This window comes from Anopheles aquasalis, chromosome 2 (genome assembly GCF_943734665.1).
Source record: "Anopheles aquasalis chromosome 2, idAnoAquaMG_Q_19, whole genome shotgun sequence".
NCBI lineage: Eukaryota > Metazoa > Arthropoda > Insecta > Diptera > Culicidae > Anopheles > Anopheles aquasalis.
The window spans coordinates 15,100,001-15,119,364 of record NC_064877.1 but is presented as its reverse complement, the minus strand read 5'-3'; the positions used below and the strand labels follow the sequence as shown (position 1 = coordinate 15,119,364).

Below are 19,364 nucleotides of genomic sequence, written 5' to 3'. Positions count from 1 at the left end.
CCGAATTTTCTCTCACCCATTCTCTCTGATCATCAGCGTGAGAAACACTTTCCCAGCATGGCGCTCTCGTGCCACGTTTGCTCTCTGCTACTTACACGCTCCCTTCACTCACGCGAATCCTTCAACACTCTCTCTCTCGCAACTGATCAAGCTCGAGTAAGCGATCGTCCATGATTAGTCGATCGGCAAGTGTGAGTTGAGCTGTGTAGAGCTCGGAACCTTTGCATCGTCGCGGTTCCGTAGTAAATCGGAACGAAAAACGAAAAGCGGTCCCATAAAAGAGCCGTGTAAAGGAATAGAAAAAGAGAAAAAATTCCAAAACGACGTACCCCAAAAACGCGAAAAAGGACGAAGATGTTGCTTTTGTGTGCGGATGTCGCTGCGACGTAGTAAGCATTGTTTATCCTCCAAACCGCACGCGGCAGACGTCAGTTTTCCCTTCGTGTCGCTAGAGTGGCCGCGAGCGAGTCGTCGAGTGTCTTGATTGTGTGCACGCGGCGTGTATGTGTGTGTGTATGTGTGCGTGTTTGTGTGCTCGGGAGCATGACGGACGTTGTTCTCCGCGCTGGCCATAACGCTGGTGGCCAAGTCACATGATCTCCAGTTGCGAAACACCGTCACTCTCACGAGGACACTCGGTCGCAGATCGCATAGTGTGGTTTGGGTTGTGAGTTTTCTTTTTGTTTGGTCTGTTTTCTTTTCAAGCACAACATCCTCGACCAGTAGCAGTGTGGGACTAACATACTACAACAGGTAACTTGATCAAGAGAAATGTTTATCCTCTCTCTGTTTTTTTTTTCTGTCACTTCGCCTACTGAAAAGGATTCGAATGGCTGAGGTCTGTCTTATTGGAAATAAGAGAAATTGATTGCATTATTATCGTGACTTTTGTCATACCTTTCCCGAGGGTCTGACCGAGGACAGCACTAGCAAGGAAATGTGAAGCACCAGAGTGACATTGATTGATGGCAAAAAATGCGCGAAGCAAAAACCACCCCAAAAAGCGCAAAATTAAGCAATCACTATCTGGACTAGCCCAGATCACTCATCCCCCGTACTCAATCCAATTTTGCTCCCGTGCGAGCTCGAGGAAAACTCGTCGCGATCACCTCATCCGATGCTGGGTGGTGGTGGACGGGTGGTGGAGACCTGTTGTCGGACGGCCGGCCAGCTCTGGCGACCGTCCATTCGCCCGTCTCGCCTCATGGCCCCGTCGCGCATTGTCGCAGTAGCGGTAGTTGTGTAAGTTGTGTTCTCCAGGGCCTAGACCGAAAACCCCCGGGACCACTAAAAATAGTACAATTCGGCCTGGATTTTTTGGGGGCCAGGCAAGCAGACGGCGCGCGGGCAGACGTCGTGCGGGCAGTAGTAGCAGCCAAAGACGACGTTCGTTGTCGCCTGCGCCATCATCAACGGCACCGTCGTTCGTCGTATCGGATTCTGCGGAAAACTCGCTCTCTCTCTCTCGCTCGCTCTGTCTCACAATCTGTCTCTCTCTCTCTCTCTCTCTCTGTTTCTCTCGCTCCGGTCCGGTCTGTCCCACGAATCCCTTTTCCAAACGGTCGAGAGCCAGCAAACAGCAGAAGGAACAGGCCCCGGACATTTCGTTCTATTTATTGCCAGAATGTGGTCCGGACCAGCGATGCGCTACCTCTCCGTCAACCTCCGCTTCTCCGCCTAGGTTCGATCGGACATTCTCATCTACTTAGCGATCGCTCTCTCGCTCACCATGAGTTTTCTCTCGCTTTTCCGCGATCGCGATCGCGATGTTGATCACGTTGTTGGCTCAGGCGGAGCGAGCGCCGCAGTCGCCAGTCTCGGTTTGTCTCGTCCCGTGATGTGAGGACAGTCAGGTCCACCGGGGGTCCACTGCGTGTCCAGCTGGCAGAGCCGAGGACGCTCGCTCGGACATCGGCCACCATCGCCAGGGAACCCTCGTTCGCCCCCTTTTTTCTTTTATTTTTTTTTTGGGTGGTCCATCCCGCGTGTTTTGTGCTGTGGTCAGTGAACGATCGGAGTCAGTGCGACCGTGCGTGCCTTTTCCTTGTTTTGTTTCGTCCCGGGCAGGGGGTCCTTCAAGCCCTTATCGCCGACTTATCACCGTGTCGGATCTATGCGCCAGATCGTTTCGCAAGAACAACGCAACGACGAGAGCGACAGAAGAAAAACAAAAGCACAACCGAAAAGAAAAGGTAATTAATGACCGGTGCAGGGGGTAACTGATTCCACTCGACGCGACTGACCCCCACGAGACGAGCCGCCAACGGCACCGATTTGCGTAAAGACAACCGGGCACCGAAACGAAAACGTTCCAAAATAAGCTAGCGAGCGAAACGCTAGCGTTCCATGTGAATCTGGTGGTGCTTGGTGGACACATATGGACATTCGGGACGTGTGTGTCATTTGGATTTCGTGATCTTCGAAGGCGGTAGTAGCAGCAGTCACCACAGCACTGCACAGCACAGCACAGCAGGAGCAGTGATCTTATCGGCCCCCGGGTGCAGGGAGTGTATTTTTGGAATTTCGGGCGCTCCATACGCAATCCATCTGCTGTGTCCACTCGCACGTTCGCTCGCGTTCGCTGTCTTCTGCTGCTGTGATCGCGAACAACACGTGCGAACGAGCGCGGACAGCGTGGACGCGACTCCCATCGATCGTCGGACAGCCGGAGCGGACGGAGCTGGACCTGGAGCTGGAGGTTCTGGAAATTTATTTTTGAAAAACCATTCCGCCAGACATTCTGCACGGCGGCGGCGGCGGGTAGCCAGTCATCTATTTCTGCCCTTCTCTGAATACCGTACCGTCCTTTACTGGGTGCCGGCGTGTGTGCGAGTGTGGTGCGTGATTGGTTTGAAGGTGGCGCATGTTTGCGCGCCAGGAAATTGCGCGAGGATCGTGTGATCGTGTGATCGCGTAGCGCGACGACGTAATCGACGACTGCCATCGACACATACACTGTCGCACTATCGCGTGCGTAACAATAGCGGCAAGCAAGTAAGGATCAAGGACCACAATTGTATGAAAAGGGTCACAATAGGGGTTGTGGCAATTGAGGGAAAATGGCAAATGGAAATTTAAATTAACGAAGGATGCAATTCCTTTTCAGGAAATGATTAAGATAGATTAAGGATTGAGGAAGTACAATATTCCAAAAAACCTTTGGCAAAAGCATATCGTCTAAGAATGAGAAATCTTTTGGATTTTTTGGATTCCTTTTCAGTATGTATTAGACCAACATAATGTCTCCAGTATGTTTTTTTTTCATAACGGAGAAACGATTTGTATTGAGTGGAATAATAATTACAACAAAATATCTCACGATACGTCCATTAGCTAATAAGCAGGAGAAACAAGAGGTGAATGGGGATTCAAATGACCATAGGAAATTCGTTTGACATCTTGTTCAGTCCCGGTATGTTCCCTTTTACACGTCACACCGCTCAGAATCTCTCCCAGAAAACTATTGCTTTGTTGGACAATAAAATACCCTTGTCCTGGAACGAAGCTAATGCTTGGTCACGATTGTTTGGTCATCGTTTGTGGAAGACGGTGACCGATAACCGAGCAGCTCCTTCGCAAGTTGCTCTTCCTCGGGAATGATAAGTGTTTTACAATCTCCGATACATCCTTGACCAGTCGATTGCCGACGGCCAATGGATCTGATTCAATTACCTTCCCAAAAAGAGAGGGAGAGAGAGCGACGATCAAGCGCCGGAGCGAAAGAGATGGACAGAAAAAGAGAATAGTGGGGTTAAAAATAAACTTAATTCTACTTTATCCATCTCGGAGGAAGGAGCGACAGCGCGCTGCGACACGAAGAATAAATCACACACCATCACCCCCCTCGGTTTCTCCACCTCTCGCCGGCTGTCCACCGTCTGAATCCGTCATTGGCATTGCAATGGCTTCGCCTTCGTCTCGCCATCGGCCATCGACGCGAGCGGCATCGCTGTTGCGTCGCCAAACACGCTCAAGCAAAGGGGAGGCCGCGAGGTACTAGTCATTCGGTGCGCCTCCATCGCCAGGAATGTTCACAAACAGTCGCGGCGACACACACTTGTCGGCTTATCGTCCCCACCGAAGAGAGAGAGAGAGAGAGAGAGAGCAACTGAGATTGAGAGCGAGTGGCCAGAGAGCGGATTCAAAGCTTTCCGTGGTTCCAGATCAGCTCACTTTTTGATTTCCTGGAAAAATCCTCTGACTCAAGGTTTCGTCTGCCCTTTGTATGGAATTCTGTTGACCAAACCGGGCAAAGATCGTGAGCTGAGGTCTTTGAGAAGGGAGGGGGGGGGGGTCTGCCAGATCGCTACCACGGTTTCGTGATGCGTGATTGATTGCCCTTCCTTGCCGGGCCGATGTGACATAATCCGCCACCTTCGGACGTTCCTCTCTTGCTCTCTCTGTCTCTCCCTCATACACACCTTCCTTCTATTCCCAACACCCTCCTCCTCGTGACATCCATGGCCAATGGGGACGATCAGCACGATCAGCACGAGGGCCACCGAAGAGGCCCAGCAGATTGGCGGATAGAAATCTAATTCAAAAACATTCAACATAGAAGAGAAGAGAGAGAGAGAGGGAGAGAAAAGTGCCTAAAAATACTCTGGAATAGGGGCTACATGGGGGGTGATTTCACAGGATACCCCTCACTGAACAACACATTTTACAGATCGGTAGACACTTCCTTGATCCGTGCGCTGCCCCTTCTGGGTTATACCCTCAGCTAAGACTACCACGAGGCGAAAGATCAAGAAGGATCGTGTTTAGTGCATGGGTCACGAGTGTTTCGAGATCTGCAACGCACGCTACACTAAAAAGAATTAACAATACAATGGAAATTATTCTTTAGATTCTCAAAATTTTATTGTTATAGTTCCTTAAATGGTAATTGCTTAAGGAAGGTGCTTCGGTATTTCTGGGCCAAAAAAGACCCGTTTTTTACGATTTTTTGTGACGTAACCATTCAACTTTAGTTTTCCAAGTAAATGGCACATTAATCTACAACTTTTGAAGAATAAATGATATTGTTTTGAACAACATTCATTGAAAAATTAATCCGTGGAATCAAATTTTGGTAGGCGTGTCGTCGCAAAGGTACTTTTTCCTGTGGCCATCGTAGCGACATGACGGGTCATTTGAAATATACAAATCGATATTTGTTAGAAAGATTATAAGTTTATCTAGGTAGCCCCGGAGAGTTTTTGTTAAAATTCCTATTTTTCGATTTTTGGCAGATTTTTGAAGTTGAAAAAGCGATTTGCGATTTTCCCCAAAAAACGAGTTTTACATATTTGTATAAAAAAAAGTATCAACAATTTTAATAACATCTCTACGGGGCTACCTGGCAAAAAATGTACAGAATATGTGTTAAAAATGTCAAATTGATCGGCCCAGTAGTTTTTACGGTACGATGGGCACCGACTTTGAAAACGTTGGTTTTGGGAAACGCTCTTCACAGTAGCGAGCTGCATGGAGCCTTGTATGAAACGCGGATTTTAAAAACTCTGTATCTTTGTCAGTTTTTTCTCGATTGATCCAAAACTTTTACACAATACTCTTGAAAGGATCAGCTTTCAGGGAAAAATGTTAAAAATACATGTATGTGTCACAAAAGAAATTAAATACCGAAGCCCCCCTTAATGACACAATTTTTGAACAGGAATCTTTGGACACCATTCTACTGGCGATTGTTGCAGCCATCGTATTGCGTTGTGACCGAGCATGCAAGCGAAGAGTTCCAACACCATGGAACACTTCCGCCTTCCGCCTGACCGTGTTGGAAGAAGCGAAGCTTGATCTCCTTCTCGTATGGCTGTGTTGTGCTTGTGCCTACGTGGGGTCCGTGATCCTCGCCTGTTGCTCTCATTGTGTGTATTCGCACACAAACAGGCACACACCATGGACGCCATTCGTCGTTGGTCGTGGACCGCGGATCACGGTGTTAGCCGCATTATCAGCGCTCAGTAGCAGCAGCAGCAGCAGCAGCAGTAGCAGCAGTTGCCGCTTTTGTCTTGAGAGATTTATTTTAAGAAAATTCTATCAACCAGTAGTGGTGATGATGATGGGGATGGGCTGGTGGTTGTATGCTCACGGGCCGCCAGCAGGGGGGAATGTGTACCGTGGAGCGAAGGAGGTGCGGGATAACCTTTTGCGTGCGCCAGCACCAGCAGCACCAGCAGCAGTGGCAAAGCGAAGGAAGGCGCAGCATGGAAAATTTAAAAATACAAATCCGCGCTGACTGCTGACTTACTGACGAAATGCTCCGCGGTTCCTGTTCCCACAATCAGTCCGCTATTGTGTCGGTGTGTCTGTGATCGTTGAGGTGTTTTCCCGTCACGCGCTGGTATATTGTTCACGCTGGGAGCTCCTGAGGTATCGTGTCCGTGTCCGTGTTTGTGTGAACGGTTCTCGCCACGATCGCCATTCCACCAACCAACCGATTGTCGTGCCCGTGGGTCCATGATGTCGTCGCTGGTATTTTTGTTCGATGCTGGCCAGCCTGGCCCGGGGTCGAGCGAGCGAGCGACCGCTGACTGGCCCACTGTAAAGGGACATCGCGTCGCCGTAGTGGCCAACGGGGATTGCGGGATCCACGGGCCAAGTCACCGAGTGGAGCAATAAAAAATGTTCATGACACACCACCACCAGCACCACTCCGTTGCCTTCTGCACGAGAGTCCCATTCAAATTGGACACTTTTATAACCGCGCTAGGGAGGGGCGTTCTGTTTTGTCCAACGAATCGCAGCGCCGTCGCAAGAGCTTCTTGTGTTCGCGGCGCGTCGCGACAGTCATTAAGGTGCTTATTCTGTAACTTTCGATTACGATGGCCTCAGGCGTTCGATTCATTTGGTTCATTTTGTGTTCATTTGGTGTTCACGATCGCCTGCATGTCGAGTGCATTTTTGTGGTCGACAGCTGGCGTTCTGTTTACATCGAGCATCGAGCATCTGAAAAACAGTTATAGCGTCCTGATTGTGCATCAATAATTTCTTTCTGCTAATCGTATACTATTATTACAAAGGTTAAGTCGTTTTTATACCGAAAAAAACAAGTTAATTAACAGTTTTTTTACTTCAAACTGTCATTTTGAATTGTTTATTGTTTTCGAAACGTTTCGAAATTCGCATGAATCATCGAACGCCTGAGGCCATCGTAATCGAAAGTTACAGAATAAGCACCTAAAAGTCAACGATCGACGATGTCATTTTCCCAGGATTTGTCTCCTCATCCCGGGCTTCAGTAAACAACCGCGAGAAGGTGTTTTTACGTGGAAAATGTGACTTGGAGCGATGCCGTAAAGTGAGGATACGTTACGCCTTCCATCACTTTTAAGGAAACAGCATCCGGAATGCTCATCTCATAAATTTGTAATATTTGCCATTGGGCAACAGGCAACACAAGCCGGTTTCGTTTGGATCAAGGAAGTGACGATGATTGGCCAGAACCTCCAACACGGCCCCGGGGGGATCACGAAGATCACGCTTAACGTGATCGCGGAGGTGTGAACACCGCTGACACCTAAACAAACCCCGCTGCAGACCAGCCGCCAGACGCACTGGCTCGGAGATCGGGAGACAGCAACACGACCACGGCTGGTGGTGCTCGGCTCTCTGTGTGTCAATCACTTCCTGCTCGCGCGGTGGTTGGTTTGTTGCCGTATGAAATGATTCATGCACGCCCCGTGCCGCCTGCTTCTACCTTTTTCCCCTCGCAAGATCAACAGAGGTTAAGTGGTGCCACTGCTCCTCGTGATTAACACGTAGTTTGTTGGTGTCCTAGCTGGTAGCCGTTGCTGGATGTATCCTATGGGAAAAGGGTGATCCTCTCGCTGGTGAAGGTTAGAAGCGGTTTGCATGTTTGCGCCACGTGCCATGCTAGGCGCCTCCATTTGCCGTTTGCATTCTGGTTCGTGTCGGTATGTGGATTTATATGAAAAGAGTGAGTTTTACATAGATTGCAAAGAAAAGTTTTGCAACATATTTTAAACAAACTGCAATAATTTCAATCTATCATTCTTCAATATTGTAAATGTTGCTTGTGTAAGTTAACTTCCATAATTCAAGCATACTTTAATGTCTCCAGAAGAAGAAGAAGAAATAGAAACTTGGAACACCTATGTCTCTTCTTCTTTGTTACTTAGACTTTCAATCAGTCAGCTCATTTTTGATATCTTTTAGGTTTAATAGTAATTAATAATCTGAAACAATTCTATTAAATTGTACCAACATTCATGTAAAGCATAATAGTCTCTTTCTTGGTCTGACTGCAACAAATCTTATTTCGTTTAACAAAATATTGAAACAATCAAGTGTTACTACGTCGCGAAGGTACCGTGAAAATAGCTTACCTGATGAGATGTCGCTGGATCCCACTGGCAGCTTGATGTTGCCGTTGACATTAGCAGGATCCATCGCCAAATTCCGTTCGCTCACCAACCGTTCGCGCGAACAACCCGTCGATCCGTTCGCATCGATCGCCGCACTCGCGGATATCAGCCTTCGATCATTCTCCTCCACCGCCGGCACCCCGAGCTCCTCATCAGCCGATCAGGCCGACATTTTTATTTGTTTTCTCGCCCGTTACTTACTTTGCCTCGTTGTTGCTCTACTTGTTTTACGCGTTTCGATTTTTTCTCTCTCTCTCTCTCTTTCGTTTCGTTGCCACTTTACAACCCCCTCGGGGGTGAGCTCTGGGGCGGGGGGGAGGGGGTTGATCTACTGGTTGATTCCGAACCACAGGCCGGCCAGAGGGGCTGCGAATCGCGTTATTTTTGTTGCTTGTTTATTTCGGGCCGACCCGGAGACGGAGGCTATCCGTCTTCGTCATTGCTGGGATGGATCCAATTTTTCCCTCTTTCATCGTCGTCGTCGTCGTCCGTTCCGAATCGCGCCAATGCCGAATGCGCGCGCTAGTGTGGCCGAATGGATAATCTCACCCTCCCCCCAAGGGGAGGCTGGCCGGGCAGCAAGGGGCGGAGTGTCTCTTTCTCTCGATCTGTGGCGTGGTGGCTGGCGCAGGGTGTGCGTCGATGGGAATGGAGTGGTCGCACCTTTTGCGTGTATGTTGCTGGCTGGCAGAGTGGTTGTTGTTGTTGTTGCTGCTGCTCCGCGAAGCTCTCACGGAAGGATCCGAATCGTGTGGCAAGGGGTCTGCGTGTATGTGTGGACATTCCGATTAGCGTGCGCAGCAGCACCAGCCAGCCAGCCAGCCAGCCAGCCAGCGCTCAGGCGGATGGCGAGTAAGAGCATGCCAGTCGTACGCTCCACCCCAAGCGGTAAACGTAACAAGTGGTTGATCGCGGAGACGCTCAGCCGTCCGTACCGTGCCGTGCCGTGTTCTCCGAGTCCGAGATCCGAGATTGTTTTCGTTTCGTTTTGTTTCACTGTTTGTGTTTCTGTACGCTACTTTGGGGATCTTCTACCGGCCAAACACCACTACGACAACATGCATCGACACACCACACGAACACGCACAGGCACACGTGGTACATGCGGAGACATCGATCGATCAATCGATCGATCGATCGGCCGGTCGATCGGTTGGTTGATTCTGGGGTTGGTAGGAGCGCCACGAACGCATTCTTACTGACATGATCGCGCGATAGGTGGCAACGGTGCAGCAGTTGGATTGGAGTGATCCGCATTCGACCGAGTACTGATCGTCTTCTCTCTCTCTCTCTTTCTCTCTTTCTCTCTCACGCTCTCGATCTCTGTTTCTGTCCTTCGGCTCCTCGGCAGCGTGTTCCGTTCGCTCTAAGTGACCTAAAACTGGCCTTTATTTTTAAAAATGGACACCGCCAACACGCACACACTCGGCGGTGTTGCTGCCGGCGCTGGTGCTGATGCTGGTCGGCGCAGTAGCTGCAGCGGTGGAGATGGCACTGGCGGCAGCAGCAACAGCGGAGGACCCTCGGCACTCGGTGGTGGTGGCGTGCCGGGAGGTGGAGGAGGTGGAGCGGGCAGCTCAAGTCCACAGCAGTTCTGCCTTCGATGGCATAATCATCAGGTAAGCGGAAGTTCTGGTGCTCAGGATGCATCTGAAAACATCATTTTGCCACTCCATGCATCTTTTCTTCCTTTCTTCCAGGCAAGTCTGCTGAGCTCACTGCCGATCCTGCTGGATCAATCGCACCTGACGGACGTGACGCTGATGGCGGAAGGCCAGAAGATCAAGGCGCACCGTGTCGTGCTGAGCGCCTGCAGTACGTTCTTCTCCGAGCTGTTCCGCACACTGGACGGTGCCCAGTACCCGGTGGTGGTGTTACCTGGTGCATCCTACCATGCCGTAGCTGCCCTCATCACCTTCATGTACTCGGGCGAGGTGAACGTGTACGAGGCACAAATCTCCGTCCTGCTCTCGCTCGCCGAAACGCTCGGCATTAAAGGGTTGGCGGATTTCAATGGCGTAAGTAGGCGCCCCACCAAAGTGAAGCTTCGTTGCTAACGCTCTTCTTCTCTTCTCCTGCATTTCCACAGAATCCCCAGAAATCGACGACACCCTCGACAGAAGCATCGTCTTCGCGGGACTCCGAAGTACCGTCACCGTTCCACACGATGAAGGTGTCCTCACCGATCGATAGTTTCTTTCCGCGCCCGTACAGCTCCTTCACCGGTTCGCAGGTGTTCCCGCAGGCACTAAACCTTGCCACCAATGCGAACGGTGCTTCGGCGAATGGCTGCCCAACACCGGCTCACACCGGCAACAGCAGCAACAGCTCCGGTGTCCATGGTAACGACTGTAACTCTAGCAACGGTATTGCCGGTGCACCGAGTAACGCATCCACATCCAAGTCCGGTCCAACATGCGATCTTTTTGGACGTTTTCACGTGGATCGGAGTGAGCTGACGGCGGAAACGATCTGGAAAATGAACCACCTGGCCGAGGATGTGCTAATGAAGGAGAAACAAAGTCAGCTGCATCGCTCAAGCACCCCTGTTCGGGCTCATCAGCAGCAGTTGCAGCAGCAGCAACAGAATGAAGGTGCCGGTCCCGGTAGCAGTCGATTGACGGTGGTTGATGGTGGATTCACTGGATCGCATCAGATCGGCAATGGTGCGAGTGATAGCGGCAAAGAGTGTAAACTCTCCAACGGCCCTTTATTTCTCGATTATGTCAAGCTGAAGGAGGAAGACCTGTCCGACACGGTACTGAGCCAATCGTACGGTTCCGTGCGATCCACACCGACTCCCCAGACACCGGGCATCGAGGAACCGTCGGGACGCTCCACAGGGCACACGACCACTGGCCGCAAACCGCAAGCAGGCGGTCAGGAAAATGCAACAAACAAGCGGAAAAAGATTGAGAAAATAGCGGAAAACCTACGATCGCAAAGTAACTGCAGTACGGCGACGGCGGAAAGTGCGTTCGCTGCGCTGCCCCTCCTCGAGAAGCAACTTTACGAATCGTTCAAGCAATCGGCCGTTGTCGCGGCGGCTGCCGCTGCCAATGCGAAGCTACTGCCGATGCAGTTCTACACCAAACCACCCACCGTCACGCCGGTCAGTAACACCACGAACCACCCGTACCTGGCGCACCACTTTCTGACGAACGAAAGTGCCTCGAAGACGCCGGAAAACTTTAGCCTCGAGTCGTCCCATCCGAATGCGGCCTCCAACACGAACACGTGCGCCTCACCGATCACGGCCGTTACGACGATCGCCACGGCTTCGTCACCGTCGACGCCCGGCTCGCTACACCCACTGGTACCATCGCCGGCTGGTGGGGCTGGTGGTGCAGCGTCCGCCACCAACCACAACGAGCAGCTAATCAAAAGCCTTCACCTTGCCTCGCATGCGCAAGTGGCGCAGAGTATGAACTCGGTCACCCAACAACAACAACAGCAGCAGCAGCAACAACAACAGCAGCAGCAGCAGGCGCAACAAAGGCCACCATCATCGAAGTTGTACGCGATGTGCGGCATCTGCAACAAGCAGCTCAGCAATCAATACAACTTGCGTGTGCATTTGGAAACGCATCAGAACGTTCGGTGAGTGTAGGTGATGGAGGCGCCTGGTTGCGTACATGGAAGGCAACTATCGGTTTTTTTATTCCCTTTCGTCCCATCTCTTGCAGCTACGCCTGTCAGGTGTGTTCGCACGTTTCGCGAAGTAAGGATGCGCTGCGCAAACATGTGTCCTATCGCCACCCGGGCACTCCGAGCCCCTGCGATCCGGAAACGAAGCGAAAGCGCACCAAAACCAACTCCTACAGTCAGCTGAACAAGCACGGAGATGGAGGTGGATCAACCGAGCAGCAATCGACAATGCTGCAAAGTCAGCAACAGCAGCAACAGCAACAGCATGCATCTAATCTGCTCGCCAACCTGACGTCACAAGGCAGTGGCATTCCGACGTTGCTGCAGACAGCCTCGTTGCAGTCGGCATTCGCGGCACAGCAAAAATCGGCCGCACTGCTCTACAATCAAACGACCGCTGGGACGGTATCGGCGCTGGTTGGCTCGGTCACTGCTGCCAGCAGCACACCCGCTAGCTCTTCTGTCTCGACGGATCAGGTGGGTTCGGCGGTGGCAGCCACGGAGGCGGCCACTGGCAGCGGTTTCACAGCGAGCACCCCTAAACTGGAGGAGTCCCAGGATCAGAAACCGGACTTAGCGGAAGAGAAAGCAGTGTTGGAGCAGGAAGCCAACAATACCACGGCCGTGAAGAAATCGGACAAAGACATTTAAAACCGCGCTAGACGCGCTTAGAAGGACAAAAAGGGGTGGGTGGGTGGGGAAGAACAAGAAGAAAAAAGACCGAGCTCGATCGAGGAACAAAATTCAACCGGCCCCCTTCCCTTTGGTGGTGCCCCTTGAATTACACTGAAAAAGACATTAGATTTAAATGAGTTTTATCGATATTTTGCACTAATAGTCGCCACTTTGTTACGCCTTCTCCCTACCGATCCCCTATATCGAAACGTCCGTCCCCGCGAGAACTGACGAGCCTGACGATCTGACCAAAGGAAGAAGTGGAAGAAGAAGAAAAAACATGCTCGATCCTGGCCGATCCTGATTCGAACAGTACCACACGATTGCTTTCGGTCAATGTGTAGTTTGATAGTTTGATTGACTTTATTGTTTATTTCGTTCGTTCCTTTTACTTCATCTTGTTCCCTAGCTGTGATAGTAAGACAATATTTTTGTATAGACCATTAATCTCTGAGTAAGACCTCATTCTGGACCTCCCTCGGTTCGGCTTACGGCGTGCCACACACGGCGCAAGTGCACACACACCATTCACGGCAGACTGCTACTTTATTTGTGTTTAGCTCGCCAAAAGCTTTCCCACAAGTAGACCAACGGTTTTAAACCACACAACCTCCACCGAGTAGTGCCTTTATTGCAAGAGTATTGCCAGAGAGTAGTTTGCGATGAGTCTTCGGAAAGACAGCAGCAGATGCGTGTGCGTTACGCGATGAGAGAACATCCTCCTAAGCCGCACTGTAGACAGACAGACAGACACCTTCTGAATACACTAAAAAGACATCCCCTTCGTCCCCCTGTTGTTAGAGTAACTTATTGCCCCTAGATTTGGTTTTCTGAATCCCTTTTTTTTTGCTGTAATTATTGTATGATTTTAAGTCAGATACGAAAGGAAACTCCAAGACCAAGGCCACTATATACCGCTCTTTGAATGCCTCTTCTTTTCTAGTCTCACCACTCACTGCAACCCACCTCCGTTCGCTTTATGTTTTTTGGATCCACACCGCAGTGTACCGTGCAATCGTATCCGGTATCATACACGGTGAGGCTGTTTAGAGAAAAGGATAAGAGAATTTGTGTGGATGTAAAAGAAAGCAAAAGATAGCGAATGTTTATAAAACGAAACGGAAACCTAAAAAAAGACAAACCTACCTAATCGTAAGCGATACTATGCGCTGTAGCCTTAATCGAAATCAAGTTATACCTTTACTTCTTTACTAAGACACATAAAGGAAAAGAAAAATCGGAACGTCTGAATCGCCTGCGGCGACAAAGAACCGTACTTTTACTGTTAGCGAATTGTGTTTTCTAATGTTACCATCGTGATCGCATCGTGCACAAGATCAGTCTGCGGTAAACCCACGCCCAGCCGAAAGATCACGAAGCAACGGTTCCCTCTGCGAAGCGAGAATGAACTGAAAAACCAAACCAAACCAAACCCATAATCAAAACTATTAGAGAATTGCTTACCAAAAACCCCACACACTTGCGAGGAACGCAAAATTAGTCTGCTATATGAATGTAGTCGACAAAAAACCCGAATTAGGATTGTTTGTACACTAATACCAGTCTAATGTTAAAACAAAAACCGTGAGTGTTTCATTTTTTATAATAAAAAAGTTTGTTTATTATACGATTACATGATTGCTATCATATCTCTTTTATTCATTTAGGCGTTAATTTGTGGACTGAATCTTTTCCGAGACGAGTGAGAGGATTTGGTTGGAGTCAGAAGTTCCGTTGCCGTTCCCGGAAGTTCTTCGCGCTCCAGCCGGGGAAGGGTGGCATCATCGAGCCGCAGCAATTATGAGCTGATGAAAATGATGCTGGTCCGGGCTGCTGCAGGATGTGTCCACATAGCGCTACTGTTTGCCGTTTACCACAGATACCTTGCGCCGAGGAAAAACGGAAAACCCGGAATCCGGAAATGGATTTAAAATTCTGTAAACAAACACAGGGTGATGCCGATACTGTCAAACTCGATCGCGGGCTACAACCCTGATCGGGGCGAGCTGTCAAAATCGGAAAACAAAAACGCGCGAAAAGTCACGGTTCTCGTGTATTTTTGTGTTTCGCATCTCGTTTTTGTGTGTTAATTACGGTTCCTCGTTCTGTGAAAAATGTCGAAAAACAAAAGCAAAATACCAGCCTCACCCAACACACTGTTGAGCTACTTCTCACGCTCTCCGGCCGGCAGTAAATCCGCTTCGAAACCATCAACACCAACAAGTGCTTTGGCGGCGGCACCGAAGTCCACGCTCGCCGATTCCGAACCGGCCGACAGCACCCCGAAAAGCAAAAAGTTTACTATCAAAAACGAAAAGGGATCTACGAAGAAAGAGGCAAAGGAGCTAAAGGAAGAAAATGGAAAAGAGCACGAGGAAGAGGAGGAAATTGGAATTCGCAAGAAACGGCGCCGTGTGATCACGTTCGATGATTCGGATGACTCCGATTCCGGGGAGCGCCAGGCTAAAAACGAGGAGCAAGAACCGGCCCACAACAACAACAACAACATCGCGGTTGAAGAAGGCAAAGAAAAGGACAAGAAACCTTTTGGTTTGTCCTCGTTCGAGCGGCCAATCAAAGCAGCCGAGGATGGCGTGGAATCGGCAAAGAAGAAGGCTATGGAAACCGAGGAAGAACCGGCTGTGGGTCCGGCCACAAAGAAGATCAAACTTGAGCCTGTCAAGCGATTGATTGAAGAGGAAGAGGGGCCGGAAGAGCTGGCAACGTCGCTCGACGAGCCAACCGTTTGGGCCCACCAGAAGCTGGAATTTCTCAAACCCAACAAAATCAAAGACATCCATGGCAACCGGCCGGGCAGTGAGAAGTATGATGGGAGAACGCTTTTCGTGCCGGAATCATTCCTTAATACGCTCACACCGGTAAGTGACCAAAGTAAATAAGCAACCCGTTTCATATTTTAACCATTTCTCTGCCTTTTTTCCTTCCGCAGGCCATGCGTCAATGGTGGGAAATCAAGAGCCAGCACTACGACTGTGTACTGTTCTTTAAGGTGGGCAAGTTCTACGAGCTGTACCACATGGATGCCGAGGTCGGTGTGTCCGAGCTGGGCTTCTCGTTCATGAAGGGCGAATTCGCTCACTCTGGCTTTCCCGAGACGGCCTACGACCGCATGTCGACTACATTGATAGAGAAGGGCTTCAAAGTGGCCCGTATCGAGCAAACGGAAACACCGGATATGATGCAAGAGCGTTGCAGGGTGCAGCGCACCAACAGCAAGTACGATAAGGTGGTACGCCGAGAGGTGTGCCAGGTGACGGTGAAAGGTACGGAAGTGTTTGGGCAGCAGGTGCGCATCACAACAAACCACGCGCCCCGCTACATGATGACGGTCGTGGAATCGGCTCAGGGTCTGGGTGCTGGTAGCCGGTACGGTGTTTGCTTTATCGACACCTCGATCGGTCTCTTCCATCTGGGCGAGTTCGATGACGATAACCAACAATCGCGCCTGCTGACACTCTTTTCTCACTATCCACCGGTAATCATCCTGACCGAACGTTCGTCCACCGCCTACTCGGAGGGAACGCAACGAATCTTCAAAACTCTACTGGCACACGTGCCACGTGAAGGGCTCACCAACGAAAGCCAGCTATGGTCGGGTGAGAAAACGTTGCGCTACCTGGCCGAGAAGTTCTACGGTGGATCATCCGGTGCAGAATCGAGCAAATGGCCCCCGGTGCTGCGCTCTCTGGTAGACGAAAGCGACAGTCTCGGATTGACACCGAAGCAATCCAGTCTGCTGGCAATGAAGGCACTGGGTGGATGCATTTGGTATCTGCAGCGCTCTCTCCTCGATCAGCAGATCATACCATTGGCGACCTTCGAGCACTACATTCCGCTAGATGAGCAGGTTGACCAAACGGCCGGTGAAATGGGTGCACGCATTGGAGCGGCCAATGCAAACCGGAACATGGTGCTTGATTCGATTACACTCAACAATCTCAAGATTACCGGTGGCGAAGGATCACTCGTCGATCGTATGGATCACTGTTGTACGAAGTTCGGCAAGCGGCTGTTCCATCATTGGGTCTGTGTGCCGAGCTGTGAGCTGGAATTGATCGTTCAACGGCAGCAGGCGGTGACTGAGCTGATCGATGATGTGACGCTGCTACAAGACGTGCGCGCACTGTTGGGACAGCTGCCCGACATGGAGCGCTTGGTAACGCAGATCCATGGTTTCGGTAATGCCAGGTGTAGCGGCAAGGATCACCCAGCCGGACGGGCCATCCTGTACGAAGAGCTCACGTATGGCAAGAAGAAGCTGAGCGATTTCATTGCCACATTAAACGGGTTTCGAGCACTGATTGCCCTGCCGGATATGTTTGCGAACGCGAAATCGGCGCTCCTGGTGCGCCTTACCCAATCTGCCTCGGCCGGTGGTGCATTCCCGATCGAGACGATGCGCAAGCAGCTGGCCTTCTTTGACAAAGCGTTCGATCACGAGAAGGCCCTGAAGAGTGGGACGATTGCACCGGAACGGGGTGTCGATAGCGAGTACGATGCGGTCGAGCGGGACATCGAGTCGCTAAAAGCCGAGCTAGAAGAGTACCGGGCCGAGCAGAGCAAGTTCTTCGGCTGTACGGTCGAGTACTATGGGAACGACAAGAAACGCTACCAGCTAGAGGTGCCGGAAGCGCGTGCCAAGAAAGCGACGAGTGAGTACTCGCTCGAAAGCCAGCGTAAGAATGCGGTCAAACGATTCCACACCGAAGAAACGCGCCAATTCTTGCGTCAAATGACACAGCTAGAGGACAATCGTAAAGCCGTGCTGAAGGACTTGGCGAGACGCATCTTCGAGAAGTTCTCGCTCGAGTATAGCACGTGGAAGGGCTGCGTAGAGATGGTGGCGACGCTCGATGTGCTAACCTCGCTGGCGGAGTATGCACGATCGGAAGGTGTTTGCTGCGTGCCCGAGCTATTGCCGAATGAACCGAACGGCAAGCCACTGATTGAGATCGAAGAAGGCATTCATCCGTGCATTGCGAGCGAGCTGATGGAAAGCTTCATACCGAACGGGATAAGCATCGGTGGCGAAGGACGGGCCAGCTTGGTGCTACTAACAGGACCCAACATGGGCGGAAAGAGTACTCTGATGCGGCAGGTCGGTCTGCTGGCGATAATGGCCCAGATTGGCTCCCGGATTCCCGCCGAGCGATGCCGTATGACGCTCGTGGATCGTATCTTCACTCGGCTTGGCGCAAGTGACGACATTATGGCCGGTCACAGTACTTTCCTGGTGGAGTTGAATGAAACCTCTGCCATACTGAAGCACGCCACCAGTAATAGCTTGGTGCTGCTGGACGAGCTCGGTCGCGGCACGGCAACGTACGATGGAACGGCCGTTGCGGGAGCCGTTGTACACTTCCTGGCCGATCGCCAGTGTCGTACACTCTTCTCAACGCACTACCACAATCTGGTCGACAGCTTCCACACCGATCCGCGAATCGCTCTTGGGCATATGGTAAGTAACGGGCCCAACAACGACAACCGACGAATGAACCCATGGCCTAATTCCAAATGACGGCATAGGCTGCTGCGAGTTAAATTCATTCGTTTCTCTTTTTTCTCTCTCTATTTCACCGGCTAGGCCTGCATGGTGGAGAATGAGGAAGGGGATGACCCGACGCAGGAAACGGTCACGTTCCTGTACAAGTACGCCGACGGGCCGTGCCCCAAATCGTACGGCTTCAATGCGGCCAAGCTGGCCGGTATGCCGATGGCAATCATCAAACGGGCGTACGAGGTACAGAACAACTGGTTACTTGATGCACAAATTATCTATTCATGTTTTGGTTTTTCTGTCCCTCTCCACCTGTATCCACTAGCTGTCCAAAAAGGTAGAACGTGACGCGCTGAAGCGGAAAATTTTGATGAAGCTGGTAAAGGGTGCACCGGAGCCGGAGATAAGGGATCTCGTTGCGAAGCTGCAGAACTGCCGGTTTTAGCTCCACCCAAGCTCTCTATTACCACCGTTTTGGTTTCATTTACATTCGTCAGGTTTAACATTATTTCGTATACGCCCTAGTATTATGTGCCATCAGTACAAACTTTGTGAGGTTGTTAAGTCCCTGGTAGCATTCGAAAAAGCAGGGCAACTTTCCAACAAAATACTCAATAAACCACATGCTTAACTTGGTTAGCTTGGTTTAACATATTTTTTTGGGTTACTTTCACACTCTACTTTTGGGTATTAATTCATCCGAAATAACACCATACCATAAGGGAGCAATCAGTCGAAAGAATGGGTGTATGGCGCCATTTTGTAAGTAGGCATTTCCAGCTGCCTTCCATTCAGAATCAACTTTTGATCGAAGCAAACTGTGATCTCTCAACTTGTGTTTCCAGTTTGTCCAGAATGAAGAACCCGCATTATGTTATCTACATCAAAAAAGACATTGTATTTGAAGAAAAACATGTTAAATTAGTTTGCTGAGCAGAGAACGGAATGGTATTTATACAAGAGTAAGTAGTATGCGGCACCATCGTAACGGTGCCGTCTTCATTCGCTCGCCCTTCTCCTTCGATCCGGTCCAACTATAAGCTATCTAGGTTTTATCCAGTAATTCGAGTACTTTCTACAGCGTGCACCCTCGATAACAACGAAAAAGGATTGACTAAAAGAAAGAGCTGCGCTGC

The 19,364-nt window shown here is 50.5% G+C and overlaps 3 protein-coding genes across 6 annotated transcripts in view; 2 read left to right on the top strand and 1 right to left on the bottom strand.

Moving 5' to 3' along the window:
- The first annotated feature begins 291 nt into the window (after positions 1-291).
- On the top strand, positions 292-12,713 carry LOC126573306 (broad-complex core protein isoforms 1/2/3/4/5). 4 transcript variants are annotated; one of them, XM_050233303.1, is made up of 6 exons: positions 292-389; positions 706-753; positions 9,739-10,006; positions 10,088-10,405; positions 10,477-11,987; positions 12,074-12,713. In XM_050233303.1, exons 3-6 carry the CDS (start codon positions 9,788-9,790, stop codon positions 12,684-12,686), a joined length of 2,661 nt encoding a protein of 886 aa, XP_050089260.1. In that variant the 5' UTR covers positions 292-389; positions 706-753; positions 9,739-9,787; the 3' UTR covers positions 12,687-12,713. The 4 variants fall into 4 exon arrangements, with proteins under 4 accessions (XP_050089260.1, XP_050089259.1, XP_050089261.1 ...); XM_050233302.1 differs by having other exon boundaries at positions 295-753; XM_050233304.1 differs by lacking the exons at positions 292-389; positions 706-753 and adding an exon at positions 1,971-2,192.
- Positions 12,714-14,824: 2,111 nt separating this feature from the next.
- LOC126580986 (probable DNA mismatch repair protein Msh6) lies at positions 14,825-18,825 on the top strand. The gene is made up of 4 exons (XM_050244365.1): positions 14,825-15,589; positions 15,661-18,189; positions 18,316-18,471; positions 18,554-18,825. Exons 1-4 carry the CDS (start codon positions 14,825-14,827, stop codon positions 18,671-18,673), a joined length of 3,570 nt encoding a protein of 1,189 aa, XP_050100322.1. The 3' UTR covers positions 18,674-18,825.
- A 340-nt stretch (positions 18,826-19,165) lies between these two features.
- The window catches only part of LOC126581400 (glycoprotein 3-alpha-L-fucosyltransferase A), a 3,899-nt gene continuing 3,700 nt past the window's right edge, over positions 19,166-19,364 (bottom strand). Inside the window, exon 5 of the mRNA XM_050245015.1 lies at positions 19,166-19,364. This exon is cut by the window's right edge and continues 799 nt beyond it. The gene's annotated coding sequence lies outside the window, so the exon portion shown is untranslated.

What these genes read in the sequence shown, in the direction of transcription:
- LOC126573306 (XM_050233303.1), top strand. Translation starts at nt 9,788, where the DNA reads ATGGACACCGCCAACACGCACACACTCGGCGGTGTTGCTGCCGGCGCT. An exon ending in TTCGATGGCATAATCATCAG is followed by an intron (nt 10,007 to 10,087) that starts GTAAGCGGAAGT and finishes CCTTTCTTCCAG; the next exon opens with GCAAGTCTGCTGAGCTCACT. An exon ending in GGTTGGCGGATTTCAATGGC is followed by an intron (nt 10,406 to 10,476) that starts GTAAGTAGGCGC and finishes GCATTTCCACAG; the next exon opens with AATCCCCAGAAATCGACGAC.
- LOC126580986 (XM_050244365.1), top strand. Translation starts at nt 14,825, where the DNA reads ATGTCGAAAAACAAAAGCAAAATACCAGCCTCACCCAACACACTGTTG. An exon ending in TCCTTAATACGCTCACACCG is followed by an intron (nt 15,590 to 15,660) that starts GTAAGTGACCAA and finishes TTCCTTCCGCAG; the next exon opens with GCCATGCGTCAATGGTGGGA. An exon ending in TCATCAAACGGGCGTACGAG is followed by an intron (nt 18,472 to 18,553) that starts GTACAGAACAAC and finishes TGTATCCACTAG; the next exon opens with CTGTCCAAAAAGGTAGAACG.